This window comes from Oryzias latipes, chromosome 23 (assembly GCF_002234675.1).
Source record: "Oryzias latipes chromosome 23, ASM223467v1".
NCBI classification, from domain to species: domain Eukaryota; kingdom Metazoa; phylum Chordata; class Actinopteri; order Beloniformes; family Adrianichthyidae; genus Oryzias; species Oryzias latipes.
In genome coordinates, this window is record NC_019881.2 from 15,482,692 (window position 1) to 15,506,823 (window position 24,132).

The 24,132-nt window shown below is 38.3% G+C and overlaps 1 protein-coding gene across 7 annotated transcripts in view; it reads right to left on the reverse strand.

The window, feature by feature from the left end:
- The window catches only part of atp2b1 (ATPase plasma membrane Ca2+ transporting 1), a 41,714-nt gene that overhangs the window by 4,773 nt on the left and 12,809 nt on the right, over positions 1–24,132 (reverse strand). Inside the window, exons 2-21 of one of the 7 annotated variants that reach the window (XM_020714109.2) lie at positions 20,554–21,011; positions 14,615–14,812; positions 11,922–12,179; positions 11,632–11,757; positions 10,035–10,196; positions 9,772–9,810; positions 8,189–8,344; positions 7,191–7,405; positions 6,739–6,981; positions 6,397–6,638; positions 5,649–5,886; positions 4,604–4,783; positions 4,424–4,511; positions 4,227–4,333; positions 3,839–4,030; positions 3,278–3,491; positions 2,947–3,158; positions 2,746–2,853; positions 1,795–1,983; positions 1,152–1,241 (exon numbers count right to left, since the gene is read on the reverse strand). In XM_020714109.2, coding sequence (XP_020569768.1) covers positions 1,152–1,241; positions 1,795–1,983; positions 2,746–2,853; positions 2,947–3,158; positions 3,278–3,491; positions 3,839–4,030; positions 4,227–4,333; positions 4,424–4,511; positions 4,604–4,783; positions 5,649–5,886; positions 6,397–6,638; positions 6,739–6,981; positions 7,191–7,405; positions 8,189–8,344; positions 9,772–9,810; positions 10,035–10,196; positions 11,632–11,757; positions 11,922–12,179; positions 14,615–14,812; positions 20,554–20,746 — 3,450 coding nt within the window. In that variant the 5' untranslated portion in view covers positions 20,747–21,011. Of the gene's footprint in view, positions 1–134; positions 240–1,066; positions 1,242–1,794; positions 1,984–2,745; positions 2,854–2,946; positions 3,159–3,277; positions 3,492–3,838; positions 4,031–4,226; positions 4,334–4,423; positions 4,512–4,603; positions 4,784–5,648; positions 5,887–6,396; positions 6,639–6,738; positions 6,982–7,190; positions 7,406–8,188; positions 8,345–9,771; positions 9,811–10,034; positions 10,197–11,631; positions 11,758–11,921; positions 12,180–14,614; positions 14,813–20,553; positions 21,012–24,132 lie in introns of those variants that run through there. The other 6 variants (XM_020714115.2, XM_020714117.2, XM_020714112.2 and 3 more) reach the window with 6 other exon arrangements.

The following is a 24,132-nucleotide window of genomic DNA, read 5'->3' on the forward strand; positions in this document are numbered from 1 at the left end:
TGGGAGGGGTCAATGTGGCAGACGCTGCCATTCTGTCAAACAGGCATTTACAGCAAAAGACAATGGAGGAAAACCTGGAAGGAAAAGTTTAGACGTTAAGAGGAAAACAGTGAGAAAGACTTCATTTAATCTGCTTTTGATGTTTATAGTTTTTTTTTATTTTATTATTATTTTGTGTAAAGGTGCTCTTGTGAGAGATTTAAAGTCCAGTGTTGGTGAGAGGGGCTGTATGGTTAGATCTGAAAGAGAAAGAGAGTCACAGTCAGTAAGTGCAGAGTCCTGGTAAGAGCACGGCCTTTTGAAACGCCTCTGATCCAGATCCTCTCAGCATCAGGAGCAGCATGATGCAAAAGGTGCCAGGGGACTGCTTTTAGGTAAACATGTCAACAAACACGAGTCCCAGCCAACAGGGCGATATTAGGAAAGCACACTGAAACCCACAAAATAACAAAAAAAAACAACCTTTTATTTCACCACTGACTGGCAAAACTGAGGCTGAAGCGGCTTTCTGAGCAGTGGAAATTTCCTGGTTCATCTTTTGGTTTTGGTTTTGTTGTTTGTTTGTTTTTTAAACCGTGATCATGGGCATATACTCAAAACATTTACCCGACTAAAGAGCTGCGACAAAAGACCCATGAGTGCTACAGAGCAGACTGAGGCAGCTGCAGACAAACCCGCCGAACATCCACTTCCAAAAATCTATACGTGGGGTTTTTTTTTTTTTGGATCAAGAAGAACACACATCATCCAAGAGAAACAGTGAAACTTTCCATTTCTGGGACCAAAAAGCAGAAGCGGAACAGAAGACGGGATGACACAGAGAAAACATCTCGACGTTAGAAGCAACCTGCTAACAGGGTAACATGTATATAAGTATATATACACAGCAGTGTTATCAAAGCAGTATGGAAGGTGGTTTTGGCGTCTTTGAGAGAACAGGAACACATTAGGAGGAGGATGAGAGTCAAAGTTGAACGTTAGGTGAGAAGGAGAGTGAAGGAGAAATGTTAGAAGAAGGAAATTAAAAAAAAGAAGTCTCATGCACTAAAGGAGAACACGCACTCACACCCCAGAGTGGTAGAAGCGGTGCTGACTGCAGTGGGAGTAGTAGTAGAAAAGGCTACATGTGTAGGGCTAGAAACATTGGTTACATCGTGCTGTTGTTGGCTGGAGTTGGAGGCCTGCCGCCTTAGAGCCCCCTGAAAGGAAGTTCCACTCTGGAACGCACTCACTACATCCATCTGCAAAGAATCAGACAGCATGACAGGAGAAAGCCCAAAGGAAATCAAAGAACAGATGAGTGAGAAAAGAGGAGAGAAAAAAGGCACCCAGAACCACAGAAAAAAAAAGTTACTTTGAAATTGGACTTAAAGAGTTTAAAATAGCAGAAGAAGAAAAAAGGAAAATTTGAGTTTTAAAGGCACTGAATACACTGAGCTCTGACTGCAAAGCTCGACCTTAAGCTCACTCTTCTCTGCAGAATCCTTTCAAAGCCATTCCAGGACTTTAGTGGGCAAACTTTCCATTCAAACACATCCTTTCTCTTCTCAGTCCCTTTAAACCAACATTATTTTTAACAGAAATGGAAATAAGAATCCGCTTTAGCTTAAAGCAGAGCAGAAAAATACAGGAAGCTTTTGTGTTTTGGACACGACTCGTGATTACAAAACTCTGGGAGAAAGGAACGGACATCTCCAGCTGGAAGTGTTGTGGAGTGAAAAGATTTATGGCTTTTTGATTCCCTTGATGGGTGTGATGTTTCTACAGACACAGGTCAGTTTGTGGCATTTTTACCTGAGTCTGGATGCGGTTTAGGCCTCGGAACCAGAGGATCTGGCCTCTGCGAAGTTCGCGCTCTGCGTGGTCAATTTCCTCCATGTCATCCAGTTCGTCCAGCTCTTCGTCGGGGATCTCTTCTTTCTGGGTGCCATGGCCTGCTGTTTTCAGGAATTTTAAGCGGCTGGTGGGTATCGAGGAGATGACCTGGAGGAAATCAGAAATTGCATGAGGACCACCTGATTTACAGCTACAACACAGAACCTTAAGTCTTTAACACCAGCGCTTTAGCTCCAGTCTTTACACTCTGGACTACCATAACTCTTTTAACCGTTTACACAACTAATGTAAATCCAGCGGACTCTGAAGCAAAGAAGCATTCCTAGCACTGATTTGCAACACTGTAGTAGCTGATTCTTCAGGCTATGCGTCATTATGCAACATTTTACGTTAGTAATGTGTTGCAAAGCTGCTTTTCTTTGCGTCAGAATCAGCTGATCCAGGTTGACTGCGGAAAAAGTAACCGTCTGTAGAAGAGCACGCCAACATCTATGGTGTTAAAGGGTTAACCAAAATTACAGTTCCTCAGTATTTAATTAATTTAAATTATTTTAGTTTTCAGTGAAAGCTAATGAAACAAAAGAAAATCAGTAAATGTCTTTTTATGAATAGATCAGCTTTCTAAAACTGTTTAACTGCTACTCTTATTTGTGATCCGTCTAAAATTATCTGCCATTAATGATGATAATAACTACTGATTTATTACCATCTCCATATGTGGTAATATTTAGTAAATGTTCATAAAATTGCTCCAAAGTTATGTTTATTGAAAAATAGCCTAGAAATGTAATTTAAAAAAATTCCCATATTCATCTCTTCTCAGAAGTAGAACAAAAGGTTCTTTTGTATTTCTGAGTCTCTGAAGTCGGACACAAGGGGGCAGTGTGATGCTATAATCTAAGGTCATACCTGTCCCCACAGCAGTGAACTAAAGCCAAAGAAGGTGCACCAAAGCCACTGGTCAATGGTCAGAGCCACACAGCTGAAAGGCTTCCCCCCAAACTGCACTATAACAATCTAGAAGAAAAAAAAAAAAAGACTATATTATTATACTGGATGAATAAATATGATTTTGATGGGATTTTATTAAGGAAAATGGTGGAAGTTTACCTGAATAACAAAGGTACCAAAAACTATGCTGCAAAAAATAAGGTTGTTGAAGATGCCGTCGAAGACGTTCCTTTCCCCGTGGATCTTGCGGGCGTTGATTTCATTGAAAAGCTGCATCAGTACAAAGGTGTTGAAGACAATGGTGTAGTGTTCAGAGGGAGGGGCGTTGAGAGGCGCATTCCTCCCATTGTCAATATCAAACAACTGCTCTCCTGCACAACAAGAAAAAAACAACAACAACCATGAAATCTTACAAAATACAGAAATGTGCACAACCAATTCATTCTGAAATGAAAAATATAGAAATATTAAAATTAGGAAGACTTCCTACCAGCAAACAGAAGGGAAAAAATGATGATTAGCTGGTACACTCCATGACCTAGGATGTTTTTCATCATAGTGCGAGAGATAAGAGGCTTGTTGCGCCCATATGGCCTCCTTAGCAGCAGGGATTCTGTAGGGGGCTCTGTGGCCAAAGCTAATGAAGCAAATGTGTCCATAATGAGGTTGACCCACAACATCTGCACAGCCTTCAGAGGAGAGTCCTAGTGGGAGAAAGCAAGGTATGCAATTAGGAGGGTTTTTTTTCTTTTACATAATCTGAAATTGAGTGCATCCAAGGAAACTGTTTAAACATGAATTAAACACAGTGAAGAAACGTTACGACAGCTGCATTAGTTGGTTAGAAAGGGAACATTCAGGAGAGTTCTGCCAATTGGTATTTTGTATAGAAAAGATGAAGGAAAATGAAATGCTTATGCAATATTTATGCAACACCAGAAATTGGAATAATAACAAACAATAGAAGTGAATTCTTCATTGCTGGTATTTAACAGACACTAACAATCTTTACAGTTGAAAGCTTTTTATTTTTTTTTTGACTTGTGCTTACCTGTGTGATGCAGGCTCCAGTAAATGCTACAATGACAGCCACCACATTGACAGTGAGCTGAAATTGGAGGAATTTTGAGATGCTGTCGTAAACGTTTCGTCCCCACATGACTGCTTTGACAATGCTGGAAAAGTTGTCATCAGTCAGAATGATGTCGGATGCCTCCTTGGCGACATCTGTTCCCGCAATACCCTAAGGAGAAAAAAAAAAAAAAAGGTCTCTTACATTCTCACATTTATATAAACCACCATTTCCTTGCTCGGCCTGCTTTTACTGCGGTGTCTTTTTTAAACTTGCATTCTAGCTTGTTTAAACCCTAATTGTTAGGGAAACATGCTTTAATGGAAACATCAGAAAGAATTCTAGTCCTTTCAAAATCAATCCTTACCATAGCAAAGCCAACATCTGCTTTCTTCAAAGCAGGACCATCATTAGTGCCGTCTCCCGTCACCGCCACTACTTGTCTTTGTTCTGCTACTGTGCTGTCAATAATACCTAGAATAGTAAAAGCATGTTAGAAGCAAACAAAAAAAATTAACTTTTCATAATAAAAGTGGCAACATTTAAAGTTACAGCAATGATGACCTTTTACTAAGGTGTGTTTATCTGTTGGAGAAGAGCGAGCTAGTACTCGTAGCTTGGGCCAGATTTTGTCGATGCGTTCTTGTTCAATCTAAGAAAAAAAAAAGTGAAAACAAAACTGTATCAAGATTCCAAAAACCCCATCTTTTTAAATCTGTGTTGGAGCATTTTGCAGTGGCGCACCTCTCCTTTTTCGTTGCGTATCCGGCGATTGAACTCTTTTCCCTCCAGACATATAAAGTCATCGCCAGGCAGGAGGATGCCGCATTTGGTGGCGATGGCTCGAGCTGTGTTAATGTTGTCCCCAGTCACCATGCGTACAGTGATGCCGGCACGCTGACATTTTTTAATCGCATCTGGAACCTGACAAAAAAATACAAGGGAGAACCAAAAAGGCTGTAATCTCGCATGTCTTAAAATTAGTGGTAAAGAAAACCCATTAAGAAATCAAATAAATATAAAAATGTTATTTTTAGCACTTTACAAAAATGTAAATGAGTCTTCAAGGCAGGTTCTGAAATCGAAATGCAGTTTTTTCAGTACCAAGCCCCGAGTCCAGAACGTCTGACCGGCACAAACCAGCAGAAAACCAAGGTAAATAATTGATAATCCTACAAAGCAATTTGATTTTTTTCCTCTTACAGTTTCCTTGTCTTTTATAGAAACACTTTAAAGCTTAAATAAAACAAAAAAAAGAACACTTTTATTGTATTTTTGGCAAACAAATGTCTCCAAAAGTGCCTTTTAAGCCTTGATTGACAAAAAAAAAAAACACTTGATTTACCCAATTAACTATACTTCTAGATATTTTTATTCCGTTGCAACAGTTGACTCCAATTCTCTAAATGCCAGTTTGAAATATATGACACTTCATTACATCCTTAATCTGTTGTTTTGATTTTGTTTTAAAGTATATTCTTTAAAAAAAAAACTGTGGCATTTGTACAACACTTAAAAAATGCAGAATTTACTATGTGAAATGTGCTATTTATTTGACACTTTTAGGCTGATATGGCATCATTTTTAGCTTTACATTATGGGCTCCTCCACAGTACTCTAGTTTTAGGACATTCTGCACTAAAGATTTGATTTTAACCAGCTAACACACTGCTGAACATGTGACATTCACGCTTTTGAAATATAACCTACAAAGTTAAAACGGAGGCTCAATTTTTTTTTGTTTTTTGCATGACAGCAGTTGGTGTTTTATATTAAAATAACCTCCTACCTCTGGTCTTACAGGGTCCTCTATGCCCACCACAGAGATGCAGGTCAGTCCACTAAGAATGTCATTTTCATTATCCCAATCGGGTTCGCCCTCTGTGGCTGGAAAATCTCTATAACCAAGGCAGATGGTCCTCAGACCTTCTGAAGCCATAGGCTCGATCACTTTTTTAACCACATCATCTCTGTCCCGTGGGCGGAACACCTTTGGCTCACCATTCGCTGTAAGGATTTTATAGCACCTGAAATTGGCAAAGAGAAAAGGGGGAATATGTAAATGGATATAAGTGAGGAAAAAGAAAATAAAGGAACAGCTAAAAAAAGAGGAAATTGGTAAGGAACACCAAAAGTAGAGAAGTACTAACTTTAAATGTCAAACAGCATTTGGTAAATGTGATGAGGGAGAAAAACTCCAAGCATTTAAAATTGTACTGCAGCAGCAAGAAGTGGCACTAAGCCCTTTGTGGGTTAAAAAGGAGCCTACTTGGTTAAGCAGCTTACAGAGCTGTTACCAGTTCATTTTCTCAGTGCCTGTTTTTAAGTCACAATCCAAGAGGCTTGTGTGGGATGCACTTGAACTTCTTAGCAGCTAAAGCTACTATAAATATTTACTACGAGTCTGGCCAGCAGGGCCAGGTAAAAAAAAAAAAGGGAACAATTCAACTTTCAGGAACATTTTGTGGAAATATTTAAAAACAGAACTGACTGACAACATGGCAAATGTGAGCACAAAGGATAAAAATTGTTCTTACTTTTTTAGGAGAATCTCTGAGGCTCCCTTACTAAACATCCTAAAGCTGCCATCGGCCATCTTCAACACAGTGCTCATTGATTTGCGCACAGAGTTGAAGGTGTAGACTTTGTACAACTTCTCTTCAGGTATCTCATTGCGAATCGTCTGGTAGTCGCGTTTCAAGTCGTTACAAAAACCAAGCAAGGCACATTCGGTCTTGTTACCAACTTGTCGGGGCAGGCCTCCTTCCTTCTCTGGAGACTAGGGGGAAAAGAAAGAAAACAAAAAAAAAAGATAGTAAATTAAATTTGAAAAACTATTGCACAGTGCATTTTAAGAGCAACCTTTTTAAGAACCTTACCATGATTTTAGAGGTGTAAGCACAATTAACTGCAATGCCCAGAATCAGGAGCTCTAAAGCGTTTGAAGGGATGTTTTCAGCCTCGGGAACCTTTTTGTAGTGTTTCTCAGCTATGTAGGCTTGTACCACAGTCATGCGGTTCATAGTGAGGGTACCAGTTTTGTCCGAACAGATAGCTGTTGCATTGCCCATAGTTTCACAAGCATCCAAGTGGCGGACAAGGTTGTTATCCTTCATCATTTTCTGCATAAAAGTGGAAAAAGTTAAAACGAACATATGTTAACTAAGCTGAAATAAGAGCATTTTTATGCTTTCAGAAAACAGAAGATCAGAGCAGACTTAAGTGTATCAGTTAGCGCTATCTTAACGGTCTGCCCTGCTAGTTTTAATAGGCTAAAGTGTAAGCTGGTCAGCCGTGGTGCAGCTCATTTGGCAGGCTTAGCAGATATTACCTTCACTGAGTATGCCAGGGAGATTGTTACAGCGAGTGGCAGGCCTTCAGGAACAGCCACCACCAGAACAGTGACACCAATAATGAAGAATTTCACAAAGAACTGAATGTAGATCGGTGTGCATTCCTTGACCCAGTACAGATTCTGGATCCAGAAGGTGTCTACTACAAACAGTACCACAAGGATAATGACAGTGATGGCAGACATGACCAGACCTAGAAAGAATGAGAGAAAGCACATCGTTACACAAAGACAACACAGAAGTGTCTTATGCGTTATTGTGTAACAATCAATGCATTTGCAGCTATATATGAGTTACACAAAGCAGGAGAAGAATATCAAATACTTAAGAGCAAACAAAAGAGGCTACGGTAGAGTATCTCACAACATTAAAGACCGTCCGATCATCTGTTGATCCATTTTCAAAGAGTTCCATTTTACCTCGATCCCAAAAAAAATGTGTGGTTTTTTTAGGGGAAAGTTTCTGCAGATTTCATTAGAAATTCACTCATTAGTTGCAGGTGGGACAGTTGGTGTGGAGGAACCCCGCTCCACCTTACCCATAGCTGAGAGCTGTGTGCACTTACAACCCCTCAAAACATTACTGCCACAACAAAAAGGACCAGCAATAATTGGGTTATCACGTTGTGCAGTTCTAAGTCAGATGCAAACTTGGATGAGGAAAACAAAGATGCAATTGGATCTAGTCATCTACAAGTGGATGCTTCGGAATGGAGCAGAGCAGGGAGCTCGTGGCCCACCTTGTGTATTTTCTACGTCACAACTTGAAAAAACTGGAAAAGCTTGTGCTTTTCCAATCAGGTTTTTTTTGAATAAAGAAATACTCAGAAATTTTAATCTCAATTTTCTTTATGCATGTCCTCTGTCGTCAGAAAAATGCCACAAGAACATATTAAAAACACCCAAAACTCAATTTATCGGAGTGAGTCTTTATTTTGAGTCTTATTCAAAATATCAAATGTGTTTGTCTGCCTCACCTGCTTTTCCAATCTGTACGGCTAGTTTGGTTAGTTTTCCTTGGAGAACAGACTTTTCCTTCTTTGGCAGATTGGATTTCTTTTTTTCTTCAGCGTCTGCTCCCTCATCACTGTTCAGTGGCTGCATTTCCATTGCAGCGCCGTCGTGTGCTTTAGCTTTAGGAAAGATGGAAGGCAAATTTTAAAATGAATTATGTAAGCCGGTTCACTGGTGCAACAACAACAAGAACAAAAAAGACTGAAACAGAAATGTGTACAGGACAAAATAACGTCAGAAAGACCACAAAATGTACTAAAAAAACATAATAGTTAAAATACTTTTTCATACCACAAACTTGTTTCATAATCAGGCTATTTTGGGGACTAAATAACCTCTAACAAGTGTGTGTGGTCGTCTATCTCTATGAGTGGCCCTTCAGTGGACCGGCAACTTATGATTCTGATTCAGAAGTGAATAAAGTAAAAGGAAAATTAAAATATGAATAAGCCAAAGAATGAAGACAGATCAGCACCCCACGGAGATTTGGAGATCATCGTAAAAAAGCAACCAGGGTTCGGTTTAAGAAGCAGTTCTCTTCTTTGACAACCACAAAAAAATTAAAATCTCTTGTCAAAATAGCCCCTTTATCAAGTAACCTTTCCTGCTCGAAGCCTGACAAGTTAAAGAGTGGAGGATGGACTGAGTTTCTTTGTGCCACATGACAGATCTGCCCTTTTAGCCCACCAACCAACAATCATGTTAGAAACCCTAGAGAACAGTTTTTCCTTCATATTTTGATACAAAAGGCATGAAATGTCGCGCAGACTCGGTGTGTTTTTAAAATGTGTGCTGACGGAGCTCTATTGTAATGTAGTAGAACATTTGCAGCTGGAATGCTGGGAAACGGAAGCTTCTGCGGCTTGCTCTGTACTTACACGTTCAGCGTAATCTCAATCTAAAGGATTACTGTTGACTCCTGGCAGGCAGAGGGAATCTGTGCACCAGGGACCGAGCGCCACATCTGTGGTCTCAAACCCAAGCACCTCTGGTTTTACAATCCCAGCACGTCTACAACTCTCGCTTGCTGGGGTGCTAACTATTTAAAGCCTCATTATTTTCTACCCGACACTGCACTATGTACTTTTAACATGTTTTGGTTTGGATCATTTATTTTTAGACTTTTAAAAAAAAAAAAAAAAAACTCTGCAGTGTTGATTTAGCATTTCAGAAAAGAGGGATAGTGGGAAAGCAGATGTTTATCCAGGAATTATATTGATTTATTGATGTACTTGGTACATTCAGAACCAGCGTTTCAAAACCCAAAGAGCTAGAGAGAGACAAAAAAAAGAGGCTAGACTAAGAGCAGAGGACAAGACCGTGTGTGCACTGGATGGCACAGACCAGTCTGCACTAAGTATATGCTGATATGGGGTCATTACTTACATAAAAAGCCCTACAGCCAATTAATCAAAGAAGCTTATATCTTTACCCAGCACTGAGAACTGTGAGGAAAGCTCCAATAAAGCTGAATGCTAATACCTAAATGTAGGTGTTAAGCTGCAAGGCAATTACAAACAGCTTTATGTGTGGGAATAAAACCTGCCTTTCTTTCGGTTTTCCAGAGATCCATCCTGCTTCTTGCCTGTAAATATACATTTTAATATCAATAAGAGGAAAATATTTGAACTTGCAGGATTATTTTTTTATCCAACATTGATAAAATACAAACTTGACATGAATTTGTTTTTCTCATTGGATTTTTTTTTTGGGGGGGGGGTTAAAGTTCTGGTATACTTTGGTATGAACATTCGCGATGTCTTAATGTGACATTAGTTGAAATTTCTATTTAAACACGCTGGAACCTACTTTTTCTCTGTTTTTTCTTTTCCTCCTTTTCCTTTTTCTTTTCATCTTCATCTTCGTCTTCATCTTCATTAGCCCCAAGTAAAGTAAATATAATTCCAGTTTGTGAGTTGACACCCACAGCAGTGACCACCATTTTCCCTGAGCCTTCCATTACATGGGTGCCTGGAAAAAAAATAAAAAATAGAAAAGAAAAAAAGACATTATGAACAGAACATTTGTGTATAACTTTCAACTTTTATTGTTATGTTGTTGTTTTTTTTAACTTAGTAAAAAGCCAAATTTAATGTAAGAGAAATTCAAGAAATAGTGAAGACACAAAAACCCCTGAACCATTCAATCTACGGTAATTAAAACGCTCAAAAATATCAATGCTTTTGGTATTAGGGTCATAGCATTTTTCTACAGAAAGTTAATTTCAAAGCTTGACTAAGCCTTTTTTTCCCCGGACATTAGATCCCATTTATATTAATATAATTTATACATATTCACTGTTAAAGGAATGTTTTAAAAAATCTAGAATGCAATAAAATCAAACTACTTGGAAATACTTGGAAAATGTTGACTGATCCTTTTATTAAATGGTAATGTGTAGTTTTGCATCCTAGACATCATTAAGTTCAAGCCCCAGCAAGATGGTAGAAGCTACCAATGGTCAACTAACATAAGGCTAATAAAAGACTGAATATGTATAAACAGATTTTTAAACAAGGTTATGCAGAATCACATGACTGAGTTCAGCTTTGAAGGGCTTAGATCTCTTAAAGATGTCTTTTTGAGGAATGATTTGTAAAACGTGTTATGTTCTTCAAGTACTTTGAGAAAAAAATGTCCCACAGAGAAAAAAATCCAAACTTGGTGAGTCTGACAAAAAATGTGCAACTTCATTTCTTACATTTCTGGTCGTACCAAATATGTCTAGTATGTAAAGAAAATTCTCTGTCTACTTCAGACCCATGAGGAAAAAAAACAAATAACCTCAGTGATGTGCAACATAAGCTGTTGCAATTCTTAACTAAAGTGTGTCCTGTATGTTTACAAATCTACCCACATATTTTTTTTCCATAAGTGGAGACAATGGTAGGGCCCACTTCGAAAAACCAACCACTAAAAGTACCGTACATCAGATTATAGTTCAGGGGAAAAAGGAAATGGAAAAAAAATAAATTTAAGATGATGCAGTTTGCAGAATTGCATCATCAACTTTAATTGCACTATAAACTTTAATACATAATGACGGCCAAAATATAAAACCTCCTACCTGAAACCACAAGAACAATGCTTTTTTAAAAATTTCTAGTCAATGCTGATTGGAGGTTTTTGTCATGTGACCTTAATGTCATAAAAAGGGGCGTGATTTTTTTTACAATTTCACTTAAAATGTGGAGTTCTCCTTGTCCTCACTATTTATTGTAAAAACTCAATATGTAAAAGTTTGCTGATATTTTTGGCAACCTTTGGAACTTAACAGTGGCTGTGAAGGCTTAAATAATTAAGTTTGAACTGCCTTAAATCAAAACAAATCTATTTAAACTTCTGAAAATGCCATCTAGATTCAAATCTGGATTTGAAGTACCCTAAATCTTATTGTGAGGTTTACCTGATAAAAGCATTGGATCTTTTTCTTGTGTCTTTTTAACATGATCTGATTCCCCTGTTAAGGAGCTCTCATCAATCTTGAGATCATTGCCTTGGATGAGAACGCCATCAGCTGGTAAGAGATCACCTGCAACAACAAGAAATCTTTAAGATGCAGGATCACGTTATCATTTTTGCAGCCATATTTGCCGGAAAAAAAAGAAATAAAAAAACAAAAACACATATCCTTGTTTATCCTTAAAATATCCAAACAAAAGAATTTAATGACCACAAATGATCACTTCTTCTTACCATATTTTATTTGTGCAACATCCCCAACCACAATTTCAGCCACAGGAATTTGGATAACTTGTCCTCCACGCACAACAGTAAACTTCTGTTCCTGCTCGATGCGACTCTGGAGCCCCCTAAACTGTTTCTCTTTGCTCCAGTCATTGAAAGCTGTCACCAGCACTACACAGATAACTGACAGAAGAATTGCAGCACCCTCAATCCAGCCTGCTTCAGATTCGTGCTCATCCTCCACCCCACCAGCCGCTTTTCCACAGTCTGCAAAAAAATAGAGGGAACATTTACCAATATTTATTTAATACATTTTTTTAAAAATCACATTTGACACAGCTTTGCTGCCATAATTGTAATAAATTATTCTTGGTCACCTGTCATGCTACGTTCACACCGGCCTCGGTAAAACGCGTTTATGCAGCCACTTAAAAGGTCTGTGTAAATTCCGCGTTCAAAACTCTCACGTTCACACGTAGCTATGCAAGTTTTAAGCCCGTGTTCAGGCTATACGTACAAAAGAGGGGCCATTGAACGTGCACTGAAACTTAAACCAGCAGAACTTTGATCAGGGACTCCGATTTGGAAGTGACATATGGGTGGCGTCCTTTTTAATTCATGGAAGTGTCAACCGTTTTCAAATTGATCATGGAGGACAAATGAATAGTTGCGGATTGTGTCCGGCCGTAATTATATGACACCTTATATGACACCAAGTCTTTAAGTATATCGTAACAGCACTGTAAATAGAAACCCTCATATGCTAAAAGCACGTTCAAGTACCCGTGTTCAGCGCGTTCTTAAACATGTGACACATGCTCAGCGTAAACGTAGCATCATAGTCTTAAACTCATACTAATATACCGTAATTTCCGGACTACAAGCCGCTACTTTTTTCCTGCGCTTACAGCCTTGCGGCTTATTCAGTGACGCGGCTAATTTATGGATTTAATTAGCGGCCGCCATGTACGTACTTTTGAACTCAGTGAATAGTTTGTACTCTTTATCTAACACCAAGCACAAGACATTTATATTCAACACACCTCTAAGCAGCCAAACAGCATGGAGTTGACTTCAGGTCTTAGACACTTCAGTCATGGTTCAACAAAATGAAACACGCATGCCCGGCCGCATCCCAGAATCCTTTGGGGCCATTAGACCCAACGTGCACGTGATCGCCGCTACAATATGATGAAGCTTTCAAGTTAAAAGCAATCGTTAAAAGCAGCGTAAAAAAGTCCACCGTCACCAACGGGTTTGGAAAAGCCGGTTTGCTGCGTGACGGAGAGAACAGCGCATGGAGTGAATGTACACTCCATTTACGGTTTCTAAGGAAACCGTAAAAGCGGAATTTTGCTTTGAAAAACTCACAGCCTCCGTGTGAGCTGGAGACATCTGCCGATTGAGCTGCGGGGCCGATGGCAGTCTGAAGGCTCCCACACGTAACAACGCATCCGCCCCTCATACACAAAACGTACAGTATTAAGTCCGATTGCTTTGCACAGAAACGATTTGCTCCATCCACCGGCGCAACGGGGACGAAGTGCTCCTCCTTGAAGCCGCCCTGGCCAGAGGTGTCGGAGTAGATAGGAAGGGGAGACAAGGAGCGCGCGGGGCGGGAGCGGAGCGCAGAGGCGTCCGCGGAGTGCAGAGGCTTCTGAATTCTGACGCACGCGCCGCACTGAGGCGCGCGTATCACGCTGAGGCGCGCGCTTTTCAGTCGCCGCTGCTGTATTTTACCGTTGTGTTTTCTAACCAGTCCTGTTACTCCCATAACGCTGCCGCGACACAAGCGGAAGGAGAGCTTTTCCCGTTCACCCCTCCATGCACTCCTGATACTTGCTCATTCTTAAACACGTACAACAGAATGGCGAGCCGGGCATTGGCCCCGCCTTTAGCCCCTAAGACTCATGGGAAATGTGGAATCGCTGATGTAAATTTCCTCATCATAACTGAGGGATGTAATGTTGATTATATGGTTACTGTTAGTAATTTTATGTATGATACCTAGATTGTCAATAAATAAAAAAAAAATGAAATAAAAACACCATAACTGAGGAACTTGTGAACAGAATTAGAGGTCCATGCTGTTTGACAGATGTCGATACACTCAAATACATGAGCTAGAGGCAAAGCTGGAACCACCCACAATGTGCTAATGAAATGCACTCACTCTGGGATTCTGGCCGTGATCTGTCAGGACGGCCTAACACATGCGCGGCTAGTACTCTGACGCGGCTTGTGTATGTATTAAACTAATTTTACACGTGAAAATGGGTAGGTGCGGCTTGTAATCGGGTGCGCTTTGTAGTCCGGAATTTACGGTACTCAACATTGCATCTGTGCATCCTTTTAAACAGAGGGCCAATATCAGGAATTCAAATCAGACAATGTGGATGGTAAGAATAATGTTGCTAGATGTTGTAGATCCATTTTAAGGTAGTGGTTTTAAGGTTTAAAGATGATCAACATCAGCACCTAACATGTTTAGTGAAAAAGAGAACACTGATGCACAAGAGCTCAAACAGGCTACATTAATATGAGGATAAGTTTAAAAAACTTGCATAAATGATTAATAAACAACTTTTAGATTTTCTTCAGTACAATTATTCTGGCTATAGCATAATACAAAAATAGAGCACATTTCTAACGATAATAATATTCAACAAAAATAAGATTTACATTAAACAAATGTTGCTTACTCTCTCTTTCAGCTTCTGGTGGTCTATAAAAAGAAAGACCTAGTGAAACTATAGCTGCCACTTCTAAGATGATTAGCGTGACATCCTGTAGTGCCTCCCATACTAATTGTAAGAAAGTTTTAGGCTTTTTGGGAGGTATTAAATTTTCCCCAAACGTTGTTTTCCTCTTCTCAAGATCAGCAGGTTGTCCACTGAGACCTGAAAGGGGAAAAAAAAAGCAAGTTTCTAATTAATACAAATGTATTTCTTCTACAGTTGGATAACAATTTAGAAACTAATCACTGAAAATAACCCCAAAATTATTGGCTAGATATTTCAAGTGTAAAAAACCAAGTTACTGCAGACATTTTGTTGCCAGACAACAAGCTGGTTTGACAAAGGTACCGTAAGAGTGAATAAGCTTTGCTCTCTGTGCTTTGACTCAGCATCATTTCCCAAAGGAATCAGCATTTTAGGGACACAGAATGAGACAATGCTGGACAACAATGGTATGCATTCAGTGGGCATGACAAACTTGTCTCTTTCAGGCTAGCCAGTCAGTGAGATCAGAGGTCATGTCTGATCAAACAAGCCGCTCGGTGCAGCCCCCAAACGCTAAACCAGATTTAGACATGCAGGTGCTGTGCCGATAGGTTCTCCATTATGACGCATTATATTTCTGACTGCTCTAAAAAGCATCCATTAGTGTTCTGTAGCAACTCTTCATGCTTCAGTCCATTCAAAAACAGTAGCCTTTTGATGACAGTTTTTACTGGCGTCTTAGGTGTTTTTGTTTGCAAGCTTTTCTGTCAAAACTTTTAGAAGCAGGGAGATGGGTGTGGGGCTGGGGTCAGAGGTGATGGCACAAAAAACAGATGGAGTGCAGGAACATGAACAAAGCTGCATAGGGTGTAGTATACATTTTCTGTTAAGAAAATGTATACAAGGATGGACAAAAACAGCAATTGATTGGAATAACTATATCAAAGACGAAAAGATATTTTAAATTGTGTTTTTTTTTTTCCCTGGAAGCTTAATTTTCCTTACAGAGAGACTCTAAGGGCAGGAATGCCCAGTTTAGCTTAGTTTGTTTAGTTTAGCAATCAGTAATTGTATTTTTTAAATGATTTTATCTTTTGTACAATTACCAGTATGAAGACCTTTGAGACAACTGCGTTTTAATATTGGGCTATCTAATAATTGAATTGAACTGAATTGGAATACCAATGATGTCAAAGTCAAAAAAATTACTTTTAGTAAAAACTATGCATTTAAAATTTAAAAATCAAAGATTAACAATATTTAGATTATATACAATTTTTATATAAAATGCTGCACGTTGTTTAGATCAAGTGGGATTGAGTTAAGCAAACACAGTTTAGCTTCTTCACACTTTCTTTTTTTAAATTAAAGGTTTTCCTATACAGTCAGGATACATTTAGGACATATTTCCCATATTTTTCCAATATCTTTGAAAGGTTCTCATAAAAATTATATAAAACTGGTAAGGAAAATGCGGGATCTGCACAAAAAATACATACCAGTCAAACACTTTCTCTTCACTTTCTTACGTAGTTTATGCGTATTTTACGTAGCTTATTACGTAAATCGTATGCAATTGCGCGTGTTTTTGCAAGATTCATACGCAAATTTGTGGCCTTTCACAAACTTTCCACTTAGGTCTAACAGACTTTTCATGCATGCACCACCAATGTATAAACTTTATTTTGCATATATAATATATATACTTATAATAAATAAGGTGCACATATGTCAAAATTACGTAATTGATACATGAAATCACTAATGAACGCATAAAAACAGTGCTTTTTTCACGCATGGATCATGTTCTACCTTGATTTACGTGTTCTCTGCATGGTTTAGTTGTACTTCTGTGGTGTTAATATGGTTCATTGGTGATACATCTGTGAAAATTTCATGTAAAGACAACACATTTTCTCACTTTTTCCATGCATTTTCACATATGACCAATTTCCATCTGTGCAATATCCGCAAAATCTATTTAGTGGCTGTGCGAAGTACTAAAAAAAACTAAAATAATTTGGTACAGTTTAACTGACTGTTAAGTCATGAAACTACTTTTTTTTTTCAAATCATAACCCAAAGAGTATTTAAAGATTATTTCACGAAAAGGTATGGATGAAGAAGATTTTAACGAAGAGATGAGAAGATGAATGACTCACCAGCACAAAAAAGGAAAAAAAAAAAAAAAAAAAAGAGTTGAAGGGTTTAACCAGCAGAGCTGCCTGCTGCTGCTCTGGGCCTGTCACTCGTCATTTACTTCAACTCCGTTCACCTCTAATGAAAGCATGCTGACAGCTAATACTCCATTCAATTTTACACCACATTTTAACTTTGTATAGAAGCAATAAATGTTAGTGACAAGACGATCTAGGTGCCATTGGGTACAGGAACAGAAAATAGGGTGGCATGGTCTCTCACAGTACTTAATTCTAGTCAAGCGGCTAATCATTAACCATTTAATTTGGATGCTTGTCCTTTAGTGAACCTTTTCAAAGGTTGTCATTTTTGTCAATAGTTGGATGACAAAGTAAACCAAAACATTTACAAGAACATAAACAAATACATGTTTACACTGCTTGGAGGCCATTTATTTTAGGCATGCTACCAGTGTACACTGCTTTGTTTGAACAGTAATGGTGAACTATAAATATTGTTCAACATTTAAAGGAGATGTCGTATTCCTAAAGCCAGAATCAGAAGAAAGAAGGCAACTGAATGTTACCCAGCTATACTAAGAAGCACAATTCTTTTAGTGACAAAATGAGCACAGAATTTACAAAGACAGTGTGTTGACAAGGCTCAACAAAATCTGATCCATCACGGATAACTTCAAGTGCAATAACTAACTAATCAAGTTTTCTCTCTTATCACATTTGCAGATTAAAGTTAAAAAATCTCAAAACCCATCAGAAGTACAAACCACAACTCAACTGTCCAGCTCTAATAGCTTAATATGCACAAACAAGAAAACCAATTGTGCTCTCAAAATCAGTTTTCAAACTACAGTTTACAAGTGGATCAGCAGACCTCATTTCTCTGGGCATAAAACAAAATTTCCTGGCCATGAGACATTTCCAGTCATATGCATGTTATTTTGCCTTGGCAAAGTTTCCAAGACTCCCTTTAAAAAGATTCATCTCTATGGAACCTCTGGGTAGTGGGGGTATAAAATGTGCCAGTGCAGTTTTTTTTTTTTTTTAAGCGATTTGTGAAACATAGTTAATGTGCAAGAACAAACGGTGCCACAATTACGACAAATGATCTGCTGTATTAAACAGCAGATTATTTTAGACTGCCAGGCAGTAGTGATAAGCGTTCAATGTGTAAAAGTAATAAAAAATAAAAAAACATTTAAAAGAAACTAAAGCTTTAAAAGCAGCTGCACACGTGCAGGCAGGAGGGCCAAGTATCGAATACACCTAATCTGACAACAGCATTTTGTCGGAGTATCAGTAGCGTTTTTATTTTTGCATAGTTTGGCCGGGGGTGCGACTCATGTGATTAAAAATAAATAAATAAATTAAAAATAGCAACAACCGCTACAAGGCACTATAGGTGTGTGCATCAGTGTTTGCTATGTAGAAAAAGAAGCGCTGCTTAGTCTTAGACCGGGTTTGGCAGAACTGTTCCAAGGCGACAGAGAAGATGAACAATTCAACGGATTTAGTGATTTGAACTGGCTTAAAGAGTTTAGTTGACTTTTTTTCATGTTCTTAATGACATGGTTATCTGAAAATCTTCATATATTGCACTAATATAATTGATTCCTCCTGTGTTTCATGAAGCTATATGAGGTAAGCGTGCAGATTTTCAGTCTAATAATGGTATCTATTCCATTTTTCATGATTTGCCTTTCAAGATGAGAATGTCCACACTCCTTTTTGGTTGATGCAACTTATGGTCTGAAAAATACTCTACATACATTGACAATGTTTGTTTATCATATATATATCATATCATGCTTTGATTTCTACCTTGACCACTTTTATGCATTTTCTGTTTTATCTCAGACCATGACTATGAATGGGTAAATGGGATACAATAAAATGTTACAGTGAGCCTTAAAAGCTGTAAAGTTTATCAATACAATTTTACTTCCCAAGTCACTGATAAGAAATATATTTCTAAAGTTCTATTTGAATCACGGTGACCTTAACATAAAATTGTGTTACCAACCTACAAGAAAAAAAAAAAGGCGAAAGCATTACGGTAAAAAATAAAGATTGCTCATCTAAAACAAATCCCATCCTGTACCTAGTTAAGAGGGCAGATTTACACTCAAACACAATTCAAAAAGTTTATAGATCCTTTGCATGTTAAAATGTGTTTGAATATGCCACGGATTATCATCTTAAGAGCTTGAAAAAAATGACCAAACAAATAATTACAAATCCCTTGTCAACTATAAGTCACTTTTAATCTTAAATAATTGGGTATGTTGCAGGCTTGTTAAATTAAAGTAAGCGGAAAGTCTCAAAGCTCAGTAAATGCATAATAATTGGACATGCAGCTCCTGTGAGAGGAACTTGTAGAAAAGTAGTCACTGCAATCCATGTATCAAACAATTGCCTTACGGAAATTTACAAAACACTGGACTTAGGTCAGAACGGCAGGTTGGACAGCTTTTAGAATGTAAAATAGAAAAGACAATTGTAAAAAAAAAGGAAAATGTCAATAATCCTATTAGGGCCATTTTTAAAATATGACTGCAAAAATCTTAAACACCTGCGCTTCACAACAAAATGCACTAAGGAGCCGATGCAGTGTAATAAACTACATTGTGTTTTGCAGCACACACTCAAACTGAGCAGGGGAGGGCAAATTCATTTACAAAACAACCAATGTCACTCATGCTACAAATATGGCAGGACTGATATGCCCCAACTAGACACATCCCCATGGATGTTTAGACAACTCAGCTCTTCTTTATAGCTACACATTATTTAGAAACTTTATTCTCAACAGCTTACACCAAGTAAAAAAGCAGCTATGATAAAACCAATGAATTAGTTAAAGGTCAAAAATCTAAGTTAATAATGGAAGCTAAGATTTATATTTTTTCCACTGCAGAAAAGCAAATCTTTAGTTTAAAAACAAAAAGATTAGAACTTTGATTCTGCAAAGGAAAACCATTTTGTTGCTTTGCAGTCAATGCATTCAGAGGACTGTCTTGCTGTTACAGCGAGTATGTGGTGCCGTTTTAATCTGGGATCAAACTGAAAATCCCCTACCATAAGAGTTTATTCAAGGTCATACAGACGATTAACTAGATTGTCTATAGAGAGACAAAAATCTGACAGAGGTAGATAAAAAAAAAGAATAAAATCACAGGACTGCCCAGAAACTAAAAAGGGAAACAAAAACTTGTGGTCTGCTTCTGCAATCTGGTTGATGTTTTTTGAGCCACATTTATTACATTTGGTCGTTGGTTAAGAATTTTGGGTCACGTGAACTTCATGTGTAAAGTTTGCAGGAGATGAAACCAATCTTCTGTAAACTTCCTTTTAAAAAGATTACCAATTGGCTGTATAGCCACCGTTTTGTCCATCAGGCATGGGACAATGGCTTGCCTGCAAACTGGTGCAGTGCCCATGCAACAGCTGGTCTGTCTGAAGCCTACATACAGACATGCAACAGACAGACACAGAGGTGAAAGGGGAGAGAGGGAGGGTGTGAGGGACATATCCACAAGGCCTTGAAATAGACCAGGATTGGCCCAGGTCAGAGCCAGCCTGCCTGACCACCTGTCTGGCATATAAGTGTTTCCAAGGAAGTGATGTCAAGGTATGTGTGACATGGAAGACATGAGCAATGACCCATCTCCAAAGCTATTTGCACAGTTATAATTCTACCTGCAATTACTGCTAGCACTGCAGCTAAAACACAATTTATAGAATGTGTAAAAGTTACATTACCATCGGCAGGTGATGTTTTTAAACGATTGCAAAGTCCTTGAGTATCCCCATAAGATTCTCCAAGTTTGCTAATTGCTTCAGCGCCTCTCAGCTCCATTAAGGAGCGCAGTTCTTTAAGGGTGCAGCCAAATTCTGCATCGTGGTTGGCCTCCACCAAGGAGTTCTTTACCCCACTGTACGAGTTGTTTGCCATGGTCTTATTGGTGCCCAGTCCTATACAAAGCACTGCTGCTTTGACTCGCCAGTGGGGTCAAATAGAAAAGTGTAGTCTTGGGGGGGAGGGGGGGAGTTAAATCCTTTGGAGAACAAACACACTTATAGTTCCCATAAACAAGTGACAGGCTCTTCACAGGCAGCTGGAGTCATATAGCAGGTGGTAGAGTAGGAATATTACAAAACAAGCCATTTCCCTTGGAGAACTGAGTCCCATAGAACCAGAGGTCACCATGTATGCAGATCTGAAAGAAGAAGAGTAAATAAGATGCAGTTAGTAACAAGTACTGATTAAAAAAAAACAAAGATTTCAACCATTGAAAATAATTTTCCTCAAAGCGTAAATGTAAATAATGTAAAGAAAAATAATCTTGAAAAATGTAGAACCCTCTTAAAATCAAGGTTTTGGCCTTTCATAGCAACAACAAGGAAGACTAAATATGTTTTATTAAACAAAAGTAAAATGCAGAATACAGAGGCCCATGCAGTTGAATAATATCTATTCAAGCAGGCTGCTACTTGTTATTATGCGAGCAGTCCTTGTAAAATCAAGATACCTTGTGTCATTACTTTCAGGAGTGGGAGTTTAATGCAATTAAATATTAGCAAAAATTTTAATGGGAAGAAAATACCTAATTAGCAAGTAACTACTAAAAACTAAATGTGATGTACTTATCTGCAATACTTCTTAACTGTTGTAATAGACAAAAGAAGGCATATAGTCCAAAAAGCAGTGGGATTCAAAATATAAATTTTTGAGAATGTTGTGAAAAACAAGCAACCCTAACAACCCAATAGGAAAATTAGTTTTGTTTTTAATAGGAAAAAAAATATAATGTTTTTTTCCAGGTCCTAAAAAGGGATAGGAAGGTATAGTTGAGAACATCTTGTATTCTATATTGCATAGTAATTCGTTTGAAACCCTACTTAACTAAAATAATCAAGAGGGAATTTAAAGAACTTCCTGCTAGTATTTCTGCAGAAGGAACAACTATTCACTTAGGTATAAAGACCACTGTTGAACACAGTTTGTGGCAGGATCTACCAAAGTCTGGAATAATAATCTACTTTTTACCATGCAATTACCCAAAAGTAAAAAGAAAAAAGAAAACAGCTTTTTCTGCACTCAAGCTTCCTTAGGACTGGCAAATGTGAAGTGGAACATCATCTTCTAGTCGGAAAAAAAAAAAAAAGTTCTCGGAAGATATAAAAAGCACTTTGACCTCCAAGCAAAACGAAAAGGGACCATCTGGCTTATTATCAACGCATGATTCTAAAAAACCACCATCTGTATTAATGCAGGCGTGCATTAGTGCATTTGACGGTAACTTAAACATCTGTGGAGAGAAATCCCAATTAATGCTGAAAGTTAAGAATCCCCAAACTCTTTGTGAACTATAGTCTGTTTAAAAAAAAGCAAACACTAAAGGTTCTTAATGTAAAAAGCTTGCACAAAACTGAAAGCAAAGCTACATTATAGAAAATGTACCATAGATGTCACATGAAAGGCTTCACTGGTTAAAAATACAAAACCACTGCACAGTTCAACTTTTCCCAAAAGATCTTAAAAAGAAAAAAGGAAAAACCCCAAGATATTTACAGGGCTAACCTGCCTCACTAACAAGAAACATTCAAGCAGCAATCTCCAGTCATAACTACATATCTTTTGAATATATCTTTAGAAAAAAAAAGAATTGTGGAAAGGGCAAGAACATGAAAATTTTCCATAGTACGTTTGGAGGACAGTATGAAAAATAAGAGCACAGTACAAAATCTGTGTGAAGAAAAACAAGGACACATGAGGTATGAATCAGGGTTGGGCGATGTCCCTTAAATTGGCAGTTGACGATGTTTGCAGTACACCATCGGGATGGACGATGATATCGTCGGGGGGGTATTTTTAATTTTTCGTTATTGTACAATTGTTATTCATTATTTTACTTTATTACTTCATTTATTTTATTTCCCAACTAATGACTCATCCGCGATGATCCAGTATAAACTGAAGGAAGTGACTTTAATATGGGCTATTTCATATTTACGCCATTAGAACAGAAGCAAACCACACCAAGTCTGTTTGTTAGAGGGTCAAGACCACCTCTACAGACAGGTCCAGACCAGAGTTCGCATGAGTTCATTTATACTCAGTTAATCTGGAATAATGTGGGATGTGAACGCAGTTCTGTTTAAACCAAACCAAAAATAAAAGTATGCTTTTTTCACTGCATCCATGGTCACATGACAGTGGCTTCAGTTTTGTTGAGAAGCTTTAAAACACATTCAGATGAATGGCTGTGATTCTGTTGAAAACAAATTGTAGGGTTGGAGATGCAATGGAGGCCTAGAGGAGGGTCAAAGACGAGGTTCATAGATTTTGTAAAAGAGGGTGAGGGTTGTTGGTGTAAATAAGGAGGATGCCAAACACAGTTGCATTGAGTGTAGAAAAGCAGAGAAGTGCTTCTAATTTTGATAAAAGAAATGCAGTATTTAAGCTTTTTTTTCACAGATTCCCTTGAAATCATCCAGATAAATTTGAGTATGGTCTCACACACCGCCTCCCCCATTAAACAAATTAGAGGTCTTTGGAAAAATGGAAAAAGAAAAGGTGCAATATCTCAATAACATTAACATACAGACTTTGCACCAAATTTTCCCGTAGCAATTCGTTAGCTGCTTTTGAAAACTTTGAAAAACTTGGATCAAGTCCAACTTTGGTTCAGTTTCACATTTCAAAGCATCTGAGAAATTAGCATTAGCTAATGAAACGTTTGTCCGGCTTAAAGGACTTAACCCTGCACAGATTTCTAAAAATATATTTTTTCTCTACTGCTACTGTATCAACTCCAAACATCTTTCAGCTGTTTCAGAGCAAATCACTTCCATAAGAGCTTTAAATAAAATTTTAATCGCACGGTTTCAATCGCTTTGACTGTCTATTTAAGTACACATTAAATCAGGGGTCGGGAACCTATGGCTCGCGAGCCATATATGGCTCTTTTGATGGTCACATGTGGCTCGCAGACAAATCTTTAATTATAGTTTTTTTTTTTTCATTAGACCAGTCCTTCTCGGGCGCGATGCGATGTCAGAGGCGCGCAGTAGTAGCGGTGCTTAGAGAGAGAAATCTGCGCCAGCGCTATCAGTTACTATTATCTATTATTTCACAGAGTTTGTACCAGCTGGAAACCTGTGAATTGCCGTGCCTAAAACTGCGCGCTCCCGTCTCTGAGAAAGAGCGCGCAGATGCGGGGACGGGATGTGTGAGGGAGAAAGCAGAGGGTGGGGGTTAGGGGTTGTGGGGACCGGCAGCAGGTGAATCGCGCAGGGATTGTAAAAACGTAAAACCCGCTTCCCGTCACTCACTGC